The sequence below is a fragment of the Zingiber officinale genome, chromosome 5A, assembly GCF_018446385.1.
Source record: "Zingiber officinale cultivar Zhangliang chromosome 5A, Zo_v1.1, whole genome shotgun sequence".
Classification (NCBI taxonomy): Eukaryota; Viridiplantae; Streptophyta; class Magnoliopsida; order Zingiberales; family Zingiberaceae; genus Zingiber; species Zingiber officinale.
In genome coordinates this window covers 35,694,868-35,712,350 of record NC_055994.1, presented here as the reverse complement: position 1 = coordinate 35,712,350, position 17,483 = coordinate 35,694,868, and the positions used below count along the sequence as shown (strand labels likewise).

General features: G+C 36.5%; 1 protein-coding gene across 4 annotated transcripts in view; it reads left to right on the top strand.

Moving 5' to 3' along the window:
- The window catches only part of LOC121980425 (ATP-dependent DNA helicase RecQ-like), a 104,649-nt gene that overhangs the window by 10,171 nt on the left and 76,995 nt on the right, over window positions 1-17,483 (top strand). For all 4 annotated transcript variants that reach the window (XM_042532457.1, XM_042532456.1, XM_042532458.1 and 1 more), the window contains exon 5: window positions 3,470-3,556. In XM_042532457.1, coding sequence (XP_042388391.1) covers window positions 3,470-3,556 — 87 coding nt within the window. The remainder of the gene's footprint in view (window positions 1-3,469; window positions 3,557-17,483) is intronic.

Genomic DNA, 17,483 nt, shown 5'->3' with positions numbered 1-17,483 from the left:
ATGTGTAAAACGCTCAGTGATATCAACTTACTCACGCCTCTAGCAGTATCCACACAAGCATAGCCACCATCCATCTCACGAGCACAATTGGAGTATCTTAAAATCACATGCCCGTAGTGCTAGCTACCATGCATATATATATATAAGTTAAGATAAAACCTTAACTTTTGGGGTTATCTTATCATAGTGTTATGAGGTCGATACCTTTACGGATCGCCCGAGTTGGATCAATATCAACAGTGACCATTTTTTTATATAGAAGTTCAACATCTCACAAAGATTGAAAATTGAGAAGTTAAGGAAAAAAAGATTCAAAGATGGTATTTTGAAATTAGTTCGATTACATTAGAAAATTGTTAGAATCCATTTTCATATTGCTAGTGAAAATGGATAAATACTAACTTAAAATTTTATAAAACTAAGATAACTTTAAAAAATTTGACCAATCTATTCTCCCCTTTATTCCCAACTTTCTTATTAGAGAGGTTGCCTAGCACGAAGAAAGATTCTTTGTCGCTCTCTTAAATCGCTTTGCCTTGCAATTTTATGATTGACTATGTGATCACGATGAGATCAAGGACCGATAATCCAACCTTGCCATCACTCATTAAAAATAATGACTCATCCATCCCTATCTCATTCCCTATTGATCGAGCGAAGTTTCTTTAGTTCGAGAGGGAATACAACTAGATTTTTTTTCAATTAACAATAATTCTAAAACTTTCCTTCAACTAAACTCCAATTCAAATGTAGTTAGTGACCTAATTAATTTAATATTAAACAACACACTTATTGAAAAATAAATAAATAATCTAGTGTTATTGAGTTATATATATATATGGAGCAAGGTTTAAAATTTCGACCCGTATCGAAGTTTCGGTTCCAGACCAGAACGATACGGTTTCGGTATTTTTTTATTTATATATAATAATTATTAAATAAATATATTTATTATGTATAATTTAAAAATAAGTTGTTTATTGAATTTATATAAGTTCTCCATTATTAAACAACTTAATATTATTTGAAAAAATAATTAAATATAGTTTTATGTAAAAAATTTGATCTATCAATAATTCGAATCAAAATTAATACATCATAATATGTTATCTTGCTAATACTAAAATGAGTAGCGTGAATTAGATAGAAACATTGATTTTTGTAACATTTTACTTAAATAATTTTTATAGTTCTCCAATGTCCAGATTAAATAATCATAATTATATAAATTAATACAAAATATTATTTTATATATAATAATTATATAAATTAATACAAAGATATTGTTTTATATATAATAATTATATAAATTAATTAATTATTTATTTAATTAATTATTAATTTAAATAATATATATTTAAAATAAAAAATATTAAAATATTAATTAGATAATAAAATAGTAAAAAAATATTAGAATATAAATTTAATTTATTAGAATTTTTATAAATTTTTTTAGAATTTTTATAAATTTTTTAAATTTTTTTAATAAAATTTAAAACAGTAAAAACAATTTCAAATTATCATTTAATAAATTTATTAATTTTTTAAAATTTTAAATATATTTTTTATATTTTATTGAGATAATTTAATTAGGGTTTATAAAATTCTCTTTAAAATATCACATTTAAGTGGGAAATGTTTAAATTATTTAAATTACAAATTTTGCAGAGTAGCTCGCGACGCGCCCTCGCGACGCGTGCCCGCGACTTGCGCCGGCACCCCGCACCCCTCCGGCGGCACCGGAGGCATTTGGTGACTCCTCCAGAAGCGTTGGAAGCATCCTGCTACGCTTTCGGCTCTGCCGGAGGCGTCGCGAGGCCTGCGACGCTTCAGGCACCTTGCGACGCCTTCGGCGGCACCAGAGGTGTCTGGAAGAATCCGACGACTCATTCGGGACACCTACTGCTCGCGACGCGGGCTCGAAAAGGCCGCGCATGGGGTGCTCATTTCGTTCCTCAGCGGAACGGTAAAAATCGTCCGTGCTGGGCAGCACGGAATGGTATTTAAATCCATGATTTGGAGGATATGATCCTAATATCGGTTATAATCTATATGAATTATTCATTAATTTTATATTAGTAAATATATTAATTATTGTATATTGCATTCTAATAGTTGGATATGGAGTAACATATAATAGACATTCTTTTTCTTAAGAGTTCAAATCACTTATTATATGGTCAGGGCATAATTGAGCGGGTAACCATATGACAAATTTGCAGCATGTAGCAAGGGTCGAATTTCAACAAAGCTGGTGAAAACTGCCCTCCCACATGGGGGCTTGCTCTCGGTACTTGATTTTGATTTGATATGCAAATGTTCGTTAAATCAATTTTGACAACCTAGCTATCTAGGTTCGAGCTTGTGAGGATGGCATAAAGGAGCCTTCTAATGTGATGTGGGGGATGACGCGAACTAGTCGCCTGTTGAGTTCGAGCCATGCTTTAACACCATATAGATAGGGACAGATTAGAGTTCTATGTGTGTGAATATGTATATAAAATTCATGATTGTAATATTACATTCAAACCCTTGTAACATATGTTATTTACAAATAGGTCCCTGTAATTGTATTATGGTCCTCTCTGTTACATATCTAACCGCTTCTCTCACCCTCCCTTGTCTCATGTATATTCCTGTCTGTCTTATTTCTTGTATTGGTTGGCCGGCCATTGACCTTCCATTTTTGCTAAACTGAATAAGAAAGTTCAAGTTGAAGATCTATAAGTCACAATTTAGAGTCTAATTTGTATCATCCATTCTATAGATACAAATTGTTATGAGCCCACATTTCATGTCACTGACAACTATGTGAATACAATCTTGGTGGAATAGCTTGGGGAAGGTTTTGCATGCTTTCCCAGTGGCAGCTGGTGAGCAACTTGGGGTAAAACTGGCTAAACCCTAATTTACTAGTTGCAACAGCGACCACAAAATGCTCACAACTCTTCTGTTTCTGCTTCCTAGGTTAGGCAGCAACATCATCAACTTGCCTTCCTTTATACTTTCTCTTATTCTTTTACCTCCTCATCCTGTAGTAGTTCAGCACAATTGACCTATGCTGACCTATCCTGTGTGACAACAGCAATCATCATCTGTACAGAACCGTCTTGATGAGCGATTGAAATGGGTTTAGATTGGTATTTTAAATCTTAGCACAACTAATCTGCTCCAAAAGATTAATGATGGGTGATTATACCTGAACAAATAGAAAACACAGTACAACTAATAAGCCATTTCTGGTTCCCAATATTAGAACTTTTCACTGATAATATGATATACATGATTGGGCATCCGCCTGTCCTGAAAGGTTAAGCCTTTGGTAAATAGCTTAAATCCTTTTCATGGATTAAGAGAAGAAAATAATTTTAGTTATTTACCATCTATTTAGTGCATATTTTATCTGTATCTTGAGATTTAAATAATTACTAGGTTAATTTATGTCTTAAAGTTCTGAATTTCGTTGCAGTTTCTGGTCAAACTTGCTGAAAGTTGGAATTTGTTTGCTGGCTGTTGATGAGGCACATTGCATATCAGCTTGGGGTCATGATTTCAGGTTCTTTCTAATTGATTCTATGTTATCTCAGCTACTTATGACTTATACTAATAGGCATTTATAAGTAAATATGGCCTAGCAAAAGTTAATGCTGGTGATGTCTTTCCATAATGCAATTCCATGTTCTTGATTCTGAATTTTGAAATCTTATAGTTATTAGTCTCCACCTTGTTTTCCTGATTATACAATTTTTGCTTTATTTTAACATATGGATGAACTTATGATTCGTGTATCTAAATGTGCGAGAATGAAGCTGATGACTGAATGTTTTATCTCCTTTGTATCTTTAAGGGACAAATAATACTCTCTTAGTAAATTAGACTTTCAAGTACCAAGTTCTATATTTGGAACTCGATTTCATTACACATTTTAAATTGTAATAAATTTACGTTTCTAACAGAGTTTACATTCAATGAATATATATCTTTGTGTATGAACAGTTTGACCTTGCAAGTTCAGAATGCATCGACCTAATGGGGACATCTTAAGTTATTTTATTAATTATTGTTAACCTGATTACTACTTTGATCACTGAGTGCCATCTCATGCAGCATGTGACGGAGGATCCAAATTTATAATTAGAATGTTCCCTTGATTTCTCTTTACGTCTATCCTGATTATTAGTGCTATTTGATCAGTCCTCAGGAATGCAATAAAGTGTTGATAATTTGTAGGTTTTTTGGTTGGAACAGGGCATCAAAAGCTGTTCTTTCTTCAAGTGGCCAATCCACTTGTTGAAATCCTCGTGACAGTTAATGATAATTTTAGCTTGATTTGTTGTTCAGAAGTGGACATAACTTGTCTTTTTTCCTATTTTGCTGGACCAAAAAGGTCTTGCATAGTTGATTCAGTAGATTATAGTGCGTTTAACTGTATAGCCTAACAAAAGTAAGATAAGTGGTGAATTGAAGATAATCGATTTTACTCTAGCAACTTGGACAAAGAATACCTTTAACCTGTAATCTGGGCATGAATCTTCTCAAGTCCAATTGAAGTTTTCCTTGAATAATAGGCTACAGTATCTTTGAGTAGAACTGCTTCAAAGTCATTTTCATAACATCTCATATCACCCAATCTCTACAAAATAAAATATCCAAGTCATTCTTCAATAAAGCACAATCAATTTGTTCTCCCTCATGTTCTTGAACTATTGCTTGCATCACACAATTAAGATAATTCTTAAAGACTCAATTTCTATTCTATATCCCAGCATTGAAGCAACATACATATTTACACATAGGAAACATAAAGGATTCATATATGAAACATAAAAGACTCATAAAGACTCACATAGGATACATAAAGGATTAATAAAGACTCACATAGGAACCATAAAGACTCTTAATTGATGCTGCAATTTTTCCAAGCATTGGAAGTTAAAACACATTGAAATTGCTCAAAATTTATAGCTCACTTTTGACTTTCAAACTTTGACTTAAACCTTTTGGAATTGCTGAAGTTTATTTCCTAAATAGGCTCGTCAATTTCCAAATATGCCAAATTAAATGTTGAGCTTTGGATATTTTTCTTCTTCTGTGTTTATAAACTTTTAATAGAGATTGCAACATGTCTCCATCACTTACCAAAGAAATAAGAGCATTTTTAACTTTCTCTTTGATTTCTTGATAAACCAGCAAGTCACATGCATTGACAGCAAAATGATTTAGTAAAGAATATGAGATAAGAAAGGTGCAATGTACTAGGTTATAGGGTGAACAAAATTTCGAGTAAAACAAACAAATTGATCGAATTTTAAAATTTTAGTTTCTTTATTTCGAAATTTTGTTTTTTTTTAAAGCGGTTATTGTGAATAATTCAGTTCGGTTTTAAAATCCCTTATTCGGTTAAACTGAAAAAACCGAACTACTAAATCGGACCAAACTTAAATCCCTAAGTAAACCTAAATCCCTTCATTCGCTCCTCACTCACGACTTGCGAATCCGCATCTCAACTGCCCCCTGCTTGATTTCCTCCCGTCACTCTTGCCATCGATGCCCATCTTGATTCCGTCCCACTCTCACTGTCGATCGCCAAACACTTGCGACTCCGCGTCTCTGTTGGTCCGCCCTGCTCAGCCCTTCCATGAAGATCCTCATGTCGCTGCTTATGTTTGCGACAGTTGCGTGGGTGGTGGCATTCAGTGGGGTGGAAGGGAGTGAGATTCTGACGTTGAGGGTGGAGATGCTCCCACTCCCATGGATCTCGGGCTTGTACATGTTCAACTTCACTAGCCACATTAGGTTCCCTAATATCTACACTGCTATGAATTAATGACCCTTCCAACTTCCCCAAGGTTTAGAAATTATTTTTTAATTCAATCGAGGAGGAGAGGAAATGCTAGAATTTGCTAAAAACTAATTCAATCGTCTACTACTTTGTTATTCAATTGATGATTGCAAATCTTGTTCTTCCTCTCCTTGCAAGCTCTTCTTCCTCTTCATCCACGACCACTACTGAATCCGATATGAAGAAAGAAGAAGAATAAACAAAAGCAGGTAAGAGGAGAGGCAGGGAGGAGTCACAGACTGCGATCTCATCTCTTCCATCCTGAATCACAATCAAGAGGAGGAAGAAGAGGCGGGGAGGAGTCGTAGACTGTAACGACCACCCTTCTTACTATACTATACTACTCTCTAAGGATGACTGTTACTTAACTACTAGCTCTACTTAACCGGTATGATCGAAACCACGAGGAGTCCTTACCGAAAAATTTCGGCAGAATCTCCCCTGTACCGGTGACCTTAAACTGAGATCCATACCACAGGCGGCTGGAATATATATCAAACACACACGCAGTTAAATAAGTGACAAACATCGAAATATCTACAGAACTCATCTCCATGCAATCTAAACAAAGATAACCTCAAATGACATGAACTTAAAATACAACTCCAAATGTTTATTAATTACTAAAATGCGGAAAACTTAATAACGTCCCAAGTCTCTTCCATAGTCCTGGCATCACATACCATCCGCGCCACCTTGTCGCCTTCCTTTACTAAAACTTTTTCCTTTCCTGTATATGTAGTAAGAGGAAATGAAATCTATAAGCAAAATACTTAGTAAGCGTTATCTAACTCACAAAACTCGAATATGCATGTAACTGGAAGAAGTCTAAAACTGAATGCTCAAAAGGAAAACTACTCATGTTCATCTACTAGTAAAAGAAACAAACATACTGAAATGCTAAACATGTAAAGCTACTCATGCTCTTCTAATAGCAAAGAATAGTAAGCTAATCTAAATAACATGCTAGCATAAAAGAAAACTCAACTTGCTGATTTTAAACTTATGTGAAGGTTGATTCATTTGTTCTAAACTTATTCTTTTATCTCACTTATCCTTTAATACTTTTATACTTATGTGAAACTTATTTTACTTGTTCAAAAACTTATACTTATAATACTTCAAAATAATAATCAACTTTCTTCTTGGGCCCGACAACTATACTTGCTATGCGCGCATCCCTAACTAGACCCGAGATAGCTGGTCCCGAATCTAGTAGGGTTTACTATTGTAACGATCCGACCCATTTGGCGGCTCATTTGGCGGCCCATTTGGCGACCCTCGGGTCGTCGACCGTCGACCGTCGGCCGTGCCGTTACTACTAGGTTATCTAAACTTAGGGACGACTATGGGAGCCCAACCCAAGGACAGTTGAGAGTCCAGCACAGTGCCACTGATAAAAGTAAAATACTTGTTATCTTTTAATACTTCTAATATATAATGCCTCGGCATTTTATCAAGCACCTTGTGTGCCAAAAATCCCTAAAGTCTTGACTTTGGGATCTACTTAAGGCCTTGGCCTTTTCTTTCTTTTCTTTATCTTTCTTATCTTTTTCTTAAACTCAAAACACTGTAAAACCTAACAAAAATCTGCATATTTCACTTAACAAAAGTCTGCACTGAACTGCTTAATAAAACTGTGCTGAGATGCTAATTAAAACTGCATGCTTATAAATAAAACTGTTCATGCATATTGAGGTGGCAAGAAAACTTAAATCTGAATGCTTGAAATAAATAACATATATAGTTGCTCATGCTTGTTAAAATAGCAAATAAGGACTAAAGATAAATCTAAATTCTGCATACTGTGCTAAATAAAATTTTGCATATTAAGCTAACAGAAATCTGCATACTGTGCTAAACAAAACTGCACTATGAGCTTAACGAAACTGCACTTGAATGTTAACTACATTCTGCACTTGAAATGTTAACTAAAATCTGCACTTGAAACTCTAAAGAAAACTGCACTATAGCTCTCAAAATCTGCGCTATATTCCTAATAAATCTATGACAACCTAAAACTGAATACTTCACTTCTAAAACTGCAATACTAACAATTGAAACACTGCAATGCCGGTTGGTTAGATCCAGTCCCAAGAGCTCCAACTATTAACCTATCATTAAGTCTCTTAGAATGAACCCTAGCATTTGAGGGCACCAGCTTTCGGATATAAAAAAAAACAGATAAGTGTAGTACTTCTTGTTAAGAGAGAACTCCCACCTATTGAAATTCCCTGCAGCTCTTTAGGAGGAGGCACGAACACATACTTATAGCAAGAGGTTCACTACTCTTAAGGCTGAATCCTTTACATCACAATCACAGGCCCATCTTAATCTATTACATCTATTACAAGCCCATCTTAATCCACTTCCTTAATCTGCCCATCTTAATCTATTTGTCTTTCTCGAATCTAAGTGTCTTTGAATGCACGTCTCCACTCGGCCCAGTTGTGAATATACTAAAATCTAACAGTGAGGAAGAAAACTAGCTACAATCTCAAAATTTATCCCAAACTATCTTATGTTCGTTGCCTACTGCATATACTAAAGGAAACTAAAAGCTTAATGAAAAATAAAATCTGCATTGCTTCATTCATTGTGTACGCCAAAATGTAATTAGGGAAGAATTTGCTATTAGGAACTAAAGAGAAAGTATCAATTCTTCATGCCCAATGCTACAAAGATTTACTACTAAGAACTAAAACATCAATTGTTCTTCGTGCTCACTGTCTGCCACGGAAAGAAAACCGAATGTCCAGCAAACTCCAAAGAAAACGGCTCTTACCCTTCTCATTGCACAAACCGAAAACGAAAGGGAAATAAAAGCATCAAATCCGAATTCAAGCTATAAAACTCGAGGTATAAAATCCACATGCTTGATCTTTACCCATCCTGTTCTTCCTTTGAAGGTCACGGCAGTAAACCCTAAGCTAACCTTCTTCACAGAAAATTCGAAACACAAAAGGAATAGAAATCCGGAACTATCCTACTGCAGGTGAGTAGCGACTTACTCTTGTTCTTTGACTCACAAACGGAAATAACTTCCAGGGTTTCGGCGAGCTCGAGATCCCAGCTCTTCCTTGCGCCCACGAGCTCTCCTTGACGAGAGGGACTCGGGTCCGAGAAGAGCTTGCGGAAATCCTCTTTGGCCGGCCGTCGGAGAAACCCCAGCTCCCTGCTGCGTCTTCGCCCGAGAAGAGGGATGCCGACGCGCCGCGCGTGAGAGAAAGGGGAGGAAAGAGGTTTAGGTCACCGGGGAATAATCAAGCCCTAAGTTCCCTTTTTTATAACTCAAGTGTTCTGTTAACTTGTTAAATAATTTTGCTACCAATTCTAAACAAAACCGACGGCCTGAACACTTGGTCAGCACCGGCTTGGCTCGTGGTTGGAGTCGCGGGTTCGAAACTCGGCCGAATCATTTTTCCGCAACCCTTTTATCTTGAATATTTCTGTATCTACTATTGCATAAATATAATTCGTCCCTTATATGATTAGTAATGACCACTTGCCCACTTGGTTAGCCGAATTTTGACCGAGTCAGAAGTTGCTGGTTCGAACCTCGGCTTGGACATTATTTTTGTCAAAGCTTCTTTCGTTTAGTAAAAATACCAAACGACCTCCAAAAATTACATAAAAATACTCTAAAAATCCCTAGAATATTTCTATAGCATTTTAAAATATTTTTAAATTACTTTTAGGACTCTAATTGAGGAAATTTGGGGCGTTATAATTCTCCCTACCTTTTAAAAAGTTCGTCCTCGAACTTAAAAAAATTCTGGATATCTCTGTCTCATACAGTCCTCACGCTCCTAGGTAACTTCCTCGTGCTTCTGGTTCTAAATGACTTTCACTAATGATACTCTTTGTTCTCTCTTAACTTCTCGGTCCTCTATTATTCATATCGCATCGTACCCATTAGTGGTCCTTGGAAAGCTTGATATCTTCTCTATCCTTTCTAAACATACTTATGTATATGATTATAAGAGAAACAAAACTTTTATCTTACTAAAGCGCATATAAGCAATTACTCCATACTGCAAATAATAAAGAAAGCATAAAAGGAAAACTTAAATACTTTCTTACTTGAAGACGGCAAAGATGGTGCTGATGTGTGATGCTAGAGAATGGGAACTGCTCTGATACTAACTGTAACGACCACCCTTTTTACTTAACTATACTACTCTCTAAGGATGACCGTTACTTAACTACTAACTCTACTTAACCGGTATGATCGAAACCACGAGGAGTCCTTATAGAAAAATTTCGGCAGAATCTTCCCTGTACCGGTGACCTTAAACTGAGATACATACATAGTATACATCAGCCACAAGCGGCTGGAATATATATCAAACACTCACGCAGTTAAATAAGTGACAAACATCGAAATATCTACAGAACTCATCTCCATGCAATCTAAACAAAGATAACCTCAAATGACATGAACTTAAAATACAACTCCAAATGTTTATTAATTACTAAAATGCGGAAAACTTAATAACGTCCCAAGTCTCTTCCATAGTCCTGACATCACACACCATCCGCGCCACCTTGTCGCCTTCCTTTATTAAAACTTTTTCCTTTCCTGTATCTGCAGTAAGAGGAAATGAAATCTATAAGCAAAATGCTTAGTAAGCGCTATCTAACTCACAAAACTCGAATATGCATGTAACTGGAAGAAGTCTAAAACTGAATACTCAAAAGGAAAACTACTCATGCTCATCTACTAGTAAAAGAAACAAACATACTGAAATGCTAAACATGTAAAGCTACTCATGTTCTTCTAATAGCAAAGAACAGTAAGCTAATCTAAATAACATGCTAGCATAAAAGAAAACTCAACTTGCTGATTTTAAACTCATGTGAAGGTTGATTCATTTGTTCTAAACTTATTCTTTTATCTCACTTATCCTTTAATACTTTTATACTTATGTGAAACTTATTTTCCTTGTTAAAAAACTTATACTTATAATACTTCAAAATAATAGTCAACTTTCTTCTTGGGCCCGACAACTATACTTGCTATGCGCGCATCCCTAACTAGACCCGAGATAGTTGGTCTCGAATCTAGTAGGGTTTACTATTGTAACGACCCGACCCATTTGACGGCTCATTTGGCGGCCCATTTGGCGACCCTCGGGTTGTTGACCGTCGGTCGTGCCATTACTACTAGGTTATCTAAACCTAGGGACGACTATGGGAGCCCAACCCAAGGACAGCTGAGAGTCCAACACAGTGCCATTGATAGAAGTAAAATACTTGTTATCTTTTAATACTTCTAATATATAATGTCTCGGCATTTTATCAAGCACCTTATGTGCCAAAAATTCCTAAAGTCTTGACTTTGGGATCTACTTAAGGCCTTGGCCTTTTCTTTCTTTTCTTTATCTTTCTTATCTTTTTCTTAAACTCAAAAAACTGTAAAACCTAACAAAATCTGCATATTTCACTTAATAAAGTCTGCACTGAACTGCTTAATAAAATTGTGCTGAGATACTAATTAAAACTGCATGCTTATAAATAAAACCGTTTATGCATATTGAGGTGGCAAGAAAACTTAAATCTGAATGCTTGAAATAAATAACATGTATAGCTGCTCATGCTTGTTAAAATAGCAAATAAGGACTAAAGATAAATCTAAATTCTGCATACTGTGCTAAATAAAATTCTGCATATTAAGCTAACAGAAATCTGCATACTGTGCTAAACAAAACTGCACTATGAGCTTAACGAAACTACACTTGAATGTTAACTACATTCTGACTTGAAATGTTAACTAAAATCTGCACTTGAAACTCTAAAGAAAACTGCACTATAGCTCTCAAAATCTGCGCTATATTCCTAATAAATCTATGACAACCTAAAACTGAATACTTCACTTCTAAAACTGCAATACTAACAATTGAAACACTGCAATGCCGGTTGGTTAGATCCCGTCCCAGGAGCTCCAACTATTAACCTATCATTAAGTCTCTTAGAATGAACTCTAGGAATGAACCCTAGCATTTGAGGGCACCAGCTTTCGGATATAAAAAACAGCTAAGTGTAGTACTTCTTGTTAAGAGAGAACTCCCACCTATTGAACTTCCCTGCAGCTCTTTAGGAGGAGGCACGAACACATACTTATAGTAAGAGGTTCACTACTCTTAAGGCTGAATCCTTTACATCACAATCACAGGCCCATCTTAATCTATTACATCTATTACAAGCCCATCTTAATCCACTTCCTTAATCTGCCCATCTTAATCTATTTGTCTTTCTCGAATCTAAGTGTCTTTGAATGCACGTCCCCACTCGGCCCAGTTGTGAATATACTGAAATCTAACAGTGAGGAAGAAAACTAGCTACAAGCTCAAAATTTATCCCAAACTATCTTATGTTCGTTGCCTACTGCATATACTAAAGGAAACTAAAAGCTTAATGAAAAATAAAATCTGCATTGCTTCATTCATTGTGTACGCCAAAATGTAATTAGGGAAGAATTTGCTATTAGGAACTAAAGAGAAAGTATCAATTCTTCATGCCCAATGCTACAAAGATTTACTACTAAGAACTAAAACATCAATTGTTCTTCGTGCTCACTGTCTGCCACGGAAAGAAAACCGAATGTCCAGCAAACTCCAAAGAAAATGGCTCTTACCCTTCTCATTGCACAAACCGAAAACGAAAGGGAAATAAAGGCATCAAATCCGAATTCAAGCTATAAAACTCGAGGTATAAAATCCACATGCTTGATCTTTACCCATCCTGTTCTTCCTTTGAAGGTCACGGCAGTAAACCCTAAGCTAACCTTCTTCATAGAAAATTCGAAACACAAAAGGAATAGAAATCCGGAACTATCCTACTGCAGGTGAGTAGCGACTTACTCTTGTTCTTTGACTCACAACCGGAAATAACTTCCAGGGTTTCGGCGAGCTCGAGATCCCAGCTCTTCCTTGCGCCCACGAGCTCTCCTTGACGAGAGGGACTCGGGTCCGAGAAGAGCTTGCGGAAATCCTCTTTGGCCGGCCGTCGGAGAAACCCCAGCTCCCTGCTGCGTCTTCGCCTGAGAAGAGGGATGCCGACGCGCCGCACGTGAGAGAAAGGGGAGGAAAGAGGTTTAGGTCACCGGGGAATAATCAAGCCCTAAGTTCCCTTTTTTATAACCCAAGTGTTCTGTTAACTTGTTAAATAATTTTGATACCAATTCTAAACAAAACCGACGGCCTGAACACTTGGTCAGCCGCGGCTTGGCTCGTGGTTGGAGTCGGGGTTCGAAACTCGGCCGAATCATTTTTCCGCAACCCTTTTATCTTGAATATTTCTGTATCTACTATTGCATAAATATAATTCGTCCCTTATATGATTAGTAATGACCACTTGCCCACTTGGTTAGCCGGATTTTGACCGAGTCAGAAGTTGCTGGTTCGAACCTCGGCTTGGACATTATTTTTGTCAAAGCTTCTTTCGTTTAGTAAAAATACCAAACGACCTCCAAAAATTACATAAAAATACTCTAAAAATCCCTAGAATATTTCTATAGCATTTTAAAATATTTTTAAATTACTTTTAGGACTCTAATTGAGGAAATTTGGGACTTTACATAGACGGTGATCTCATCTCATCCCTCCTAAATCTCCCTAAATCGGTAAATTCTAAAAGTTCAGTTAATTCGGCTTATTCAGTTTTTGTTGAAAAATCTAGTCAGTTTGGTTATCTTAAAAAATTCGATTTGTTCAGTCTCAGTTTATCCTGTTTGATTTGATTTTAACCGAATATTCAACCCTGCCAAGTTATGAAAGAGAGTCCATCTTCATTCACTAGAGGAAGAATTGAAAGCCACCTGATAGTGACTATCATTTAATCATCTTTTAACTAATTTATCAAAGGAGAAGGAAATTTTATCAAAGTTATGAAAGGTAATTATTGTTGCAGCAATTCATATTAGTGAAAGTTATAAGCAAACGAAAGACATCTTTAAAAAAATAATTTCAAACATAAAGAATACAGTGTTTGTCTGCCAATTGACACTTGGTGATAATTGGGTAATAATTGTTTGTTGTTTAATAGAGGCTGGACCCTAGACTGCTGATGATAGGTCTACAATCTACATCAATCATCCAAGAGAAAAAAATAGTCCTAATCTATTTTGCCTTTCATTGGAGAAAAGATATGATTTGGTCAAATTAAATTTTAAAAAAATGTTTTTCTTTGCTAATTGCATGATAAGGTTCATGGTAAGATATGACTGTCTCACACATATCATATACAGATTTTGCCTATCATGAATAAACAGTCTTTCATGTTTTCTAGCTAATGTTTTCTTACTATGCCTATGGATATGTTCAAATAGTGGTATTAGAGCCAATATTTTGTTTCCTTATCTGTCTGATTGCAGAACTCGATGTAAACTATGATTTGTGATATATTTAAAATCATTTTTTCTGCTAATGTAATTACTTATTGGTATAAGAATCTGTTGTTTATTTCAAGGATATAAAATTTTCTAACTTTTTGGGCGACAAAACCATTGTATCTTGTACTTTATCTTATGGAAATTTATATGGTATTGGCCAGAAAATATTAGTAGGGCAACTATTGTTCATCTATATCAATCTTTCTAGGTTGAAACAGAAAAAAATTTGAAGGGTACCGATTAAGACATATTGACCATTTCAAGGGGAGGGGTTTGCTTCAAGAGGGTTAAGGGTGAAATCGAGATAGAGCTATCGGGGCAATGGAAATTTTTGTGCATGCAGGTTTTGCCTTGCTTGGTCTGAAACAACATAGTAGCAACAAAGGGATTCTTAGGGATTAGGGGGCATTCATGGATTTAAACTTATAACTATTAATCTTTATAGTTTTTTTGGAAAAAGGTAAATATATATATAGATGTCAAAATGATAAACAATCAGACATACAATCAATGGAGATCCACAAGTCGGTAGAGATGTATATGTAGTTTGTGGAACATCCTAATCAACATCAGGTACATCACTCCCAAAATGACATCTATTGCGGCATTCCCACAAAAAATAAATCATACATGAAACAGCAAGGTATTGCATTTTCATGATGCATCGGTCACCTCTATAGTGCTGTTGGAATACCTACAACAGTTTCTCCATGGTTCTGACCTCATGTCCAACATCTTCTTACGTTGTTCCATAAGAGTTTGATAATGAAACACTCAAAAAAAGATGTGTGCATTTGATTCAACATACCTGTGGTAGAAAGCACAGCTTTTGTCTGGTACATACGGAAGTCTGTCTGCCGTCCTTATCTTTCCATGAGAAAGTAACTAAATAATAAAGCGGTGTTTGAGCAAAATTCCTTGCCTCCATATCACTTATGCCCAAGAGGCCACACCCCTTTGGCCGAAAGAAATTGTACGCATTTGTTGTCCCATTTTTCTTTGCAGCAAACCATTCCAGCCTCATATTCCTTGTTGCTACTTGCCCGTTCATCCCCTGAACCACTTGGTCTCGGGTGTCAACAAGCCACTTAGCCAATGGGGAATTCGAGGGTTTCAAGCGCCATTGCCAAAAATCAACTCCTTTGATGTAGCGGCGATGAACCCATTGCACCCATAAGGAATCTGTCTTGCATTGGATGTTCCAAAGTGTCCTGTAAAGTAGAGAATTATTCCATGCTTGTAGATCCCAAAGTCCATATCCTCCTTGTTTAGAAAGACAAATCTTGACCCAGGAGATTGACGGATGCTTTGAGGACCAAACAAACGTTCGACACATGCCATATCTTATCAATAACTCCACAAGGTATGGGAAGTATAGTCCAACATAGGATAATGTGTGCTTTGTCCATGCATTTATTTTCTTCATTATCGCATCAAGTAGGGGTCCATAATTGGCAATTTGCAATTTTTCTATAGCAAGAGGAATACCCAAATATCGGAAGGGAAATGCGCCATCCTGAAAATTAGTGATCTGAAGTAGATTTGCCCTTGTTGTGTCATCCAACCCTGCCATTTACACATTGGACTTCAAATGATTAGCCCTCAACCTTACTTTATCCCCAAAGTCCTTTAAACAGTCTACTATTAATGTGATTGAAGTAATAACTGCTCTAGCAAAAATCAGGAGGTCATTTGCATACGCTAGGTGCGTAATCTGGATATCTCCACACATGGGATGAAAGTGAAAATAAGGCAGTGAAGAAACCACCTTAAATCTCCTTGGTAGCACTTTAAGGCATAATCCAAATAATAGGAATGATGGCGGATCACCTTGCCTTAAGTCCCACCATCCACTAAAGAAACCATGAAGCCCGTTATTTAGACTTATAGAATATGAGACTGTTGTAACACGCTCATGTATCCACTTTAGAAACTATTGGGGAAAACCAAAACCATTAAGTGTCAATGCTAAAAAACCACAATCCACCATGTCAAATGCCTTTTGTAAGTCTACCTTGATCATACATCTAGGAGAGATTTTTTTACGGGTATATTTCTTGAGCAGTTTCTAAAGTAAGTTGATGTTATCTCGTATGGATCGCCTTTACACAAATGTTGCTTGCGCTGGATCTAGCAAGCTACCCATAATTGCAGTATTAGCTAATCGCCCAGCCAAGACTTTGGAGATTACCTTATAGAAAACATTGCAGCAGGAAATTGGTCGATAGTCTGCCACGTGCGTGATCCACCTTAAGAACCAAAGCAATTAAGGTATGATTCCAATGTTTGAGGAGTTTTCTGGTATGAAAAAAATTCCAAAACAGCAATAATAAAATCTGTCTCAACTATTTCCCATGGAGAAGGAAAAAATTTTGCTCCATACCAATCCGGCCCTGGCCTTATCTTCTCTAATATCAAAAAGAGCAGCTCTAATTTCCTCCATTACTAGCCTAACAATATTTGCTACCTAGGTGCTATTTAGCCGATGTCCAGGCACTTGCAAGCTGTCTATATCTTTGCATTCCACCTTTTGATCCGCAACCCATAGAAATACCCTACAAATTCTTCAACCACCTCCTCTAAACTTGTTGTGTGTTTCCCTATTTGTTTAGTGAGCGTGACAATAACATTTCTTTTGTTGTTCCTCTTGACTAGATCATGAAAAAATCTGGTGCACCGGTCAGAATTTTTGAGGTATACATTCTTCTCTCGTTATTGATAGAATAACTTTTTTGCTTCCCAAGTAATGTGGCTTGCTTCCTTAAGTCCCCATAGTTAGCCGGTGGCTCCCCACCTGAGAGAATGACATGCTGGGCTCCCTCCAAAGTTTCCTTTGCCCTTCGAGCTTTCTTCGAGATGTGCTCAAAGTGCTTCTTATTTTGTCCCTTCAACTGGCCCGTTAATTGAGTTAGTTTTGCCTTGAGGTTAAACTGAGCATTTTCGACCACAGGGGTTGCGCAAGAGTCTTTAACCACATCTCGAAACCCTCCATGTAGCGCCCACATATTGATAAATTTGAGGGGTTGGTTAGGGACATGATCTCGGACTAGAGTATGCATAATACTACAAGAGTGATCTGATAGGCACCTAGGTTGTGAACTCCACATAACTATCATAATCTTCCAATAACCATCGTAAATTCACTAAGGCTTTATCCAATTTGCAAGAAACCGTATCATTTGTCCATGTTAATCGACATCCAATTAAGCGAAGATCCACGAGGCCGCAAGCTTGGACAAAGAGTTAGAG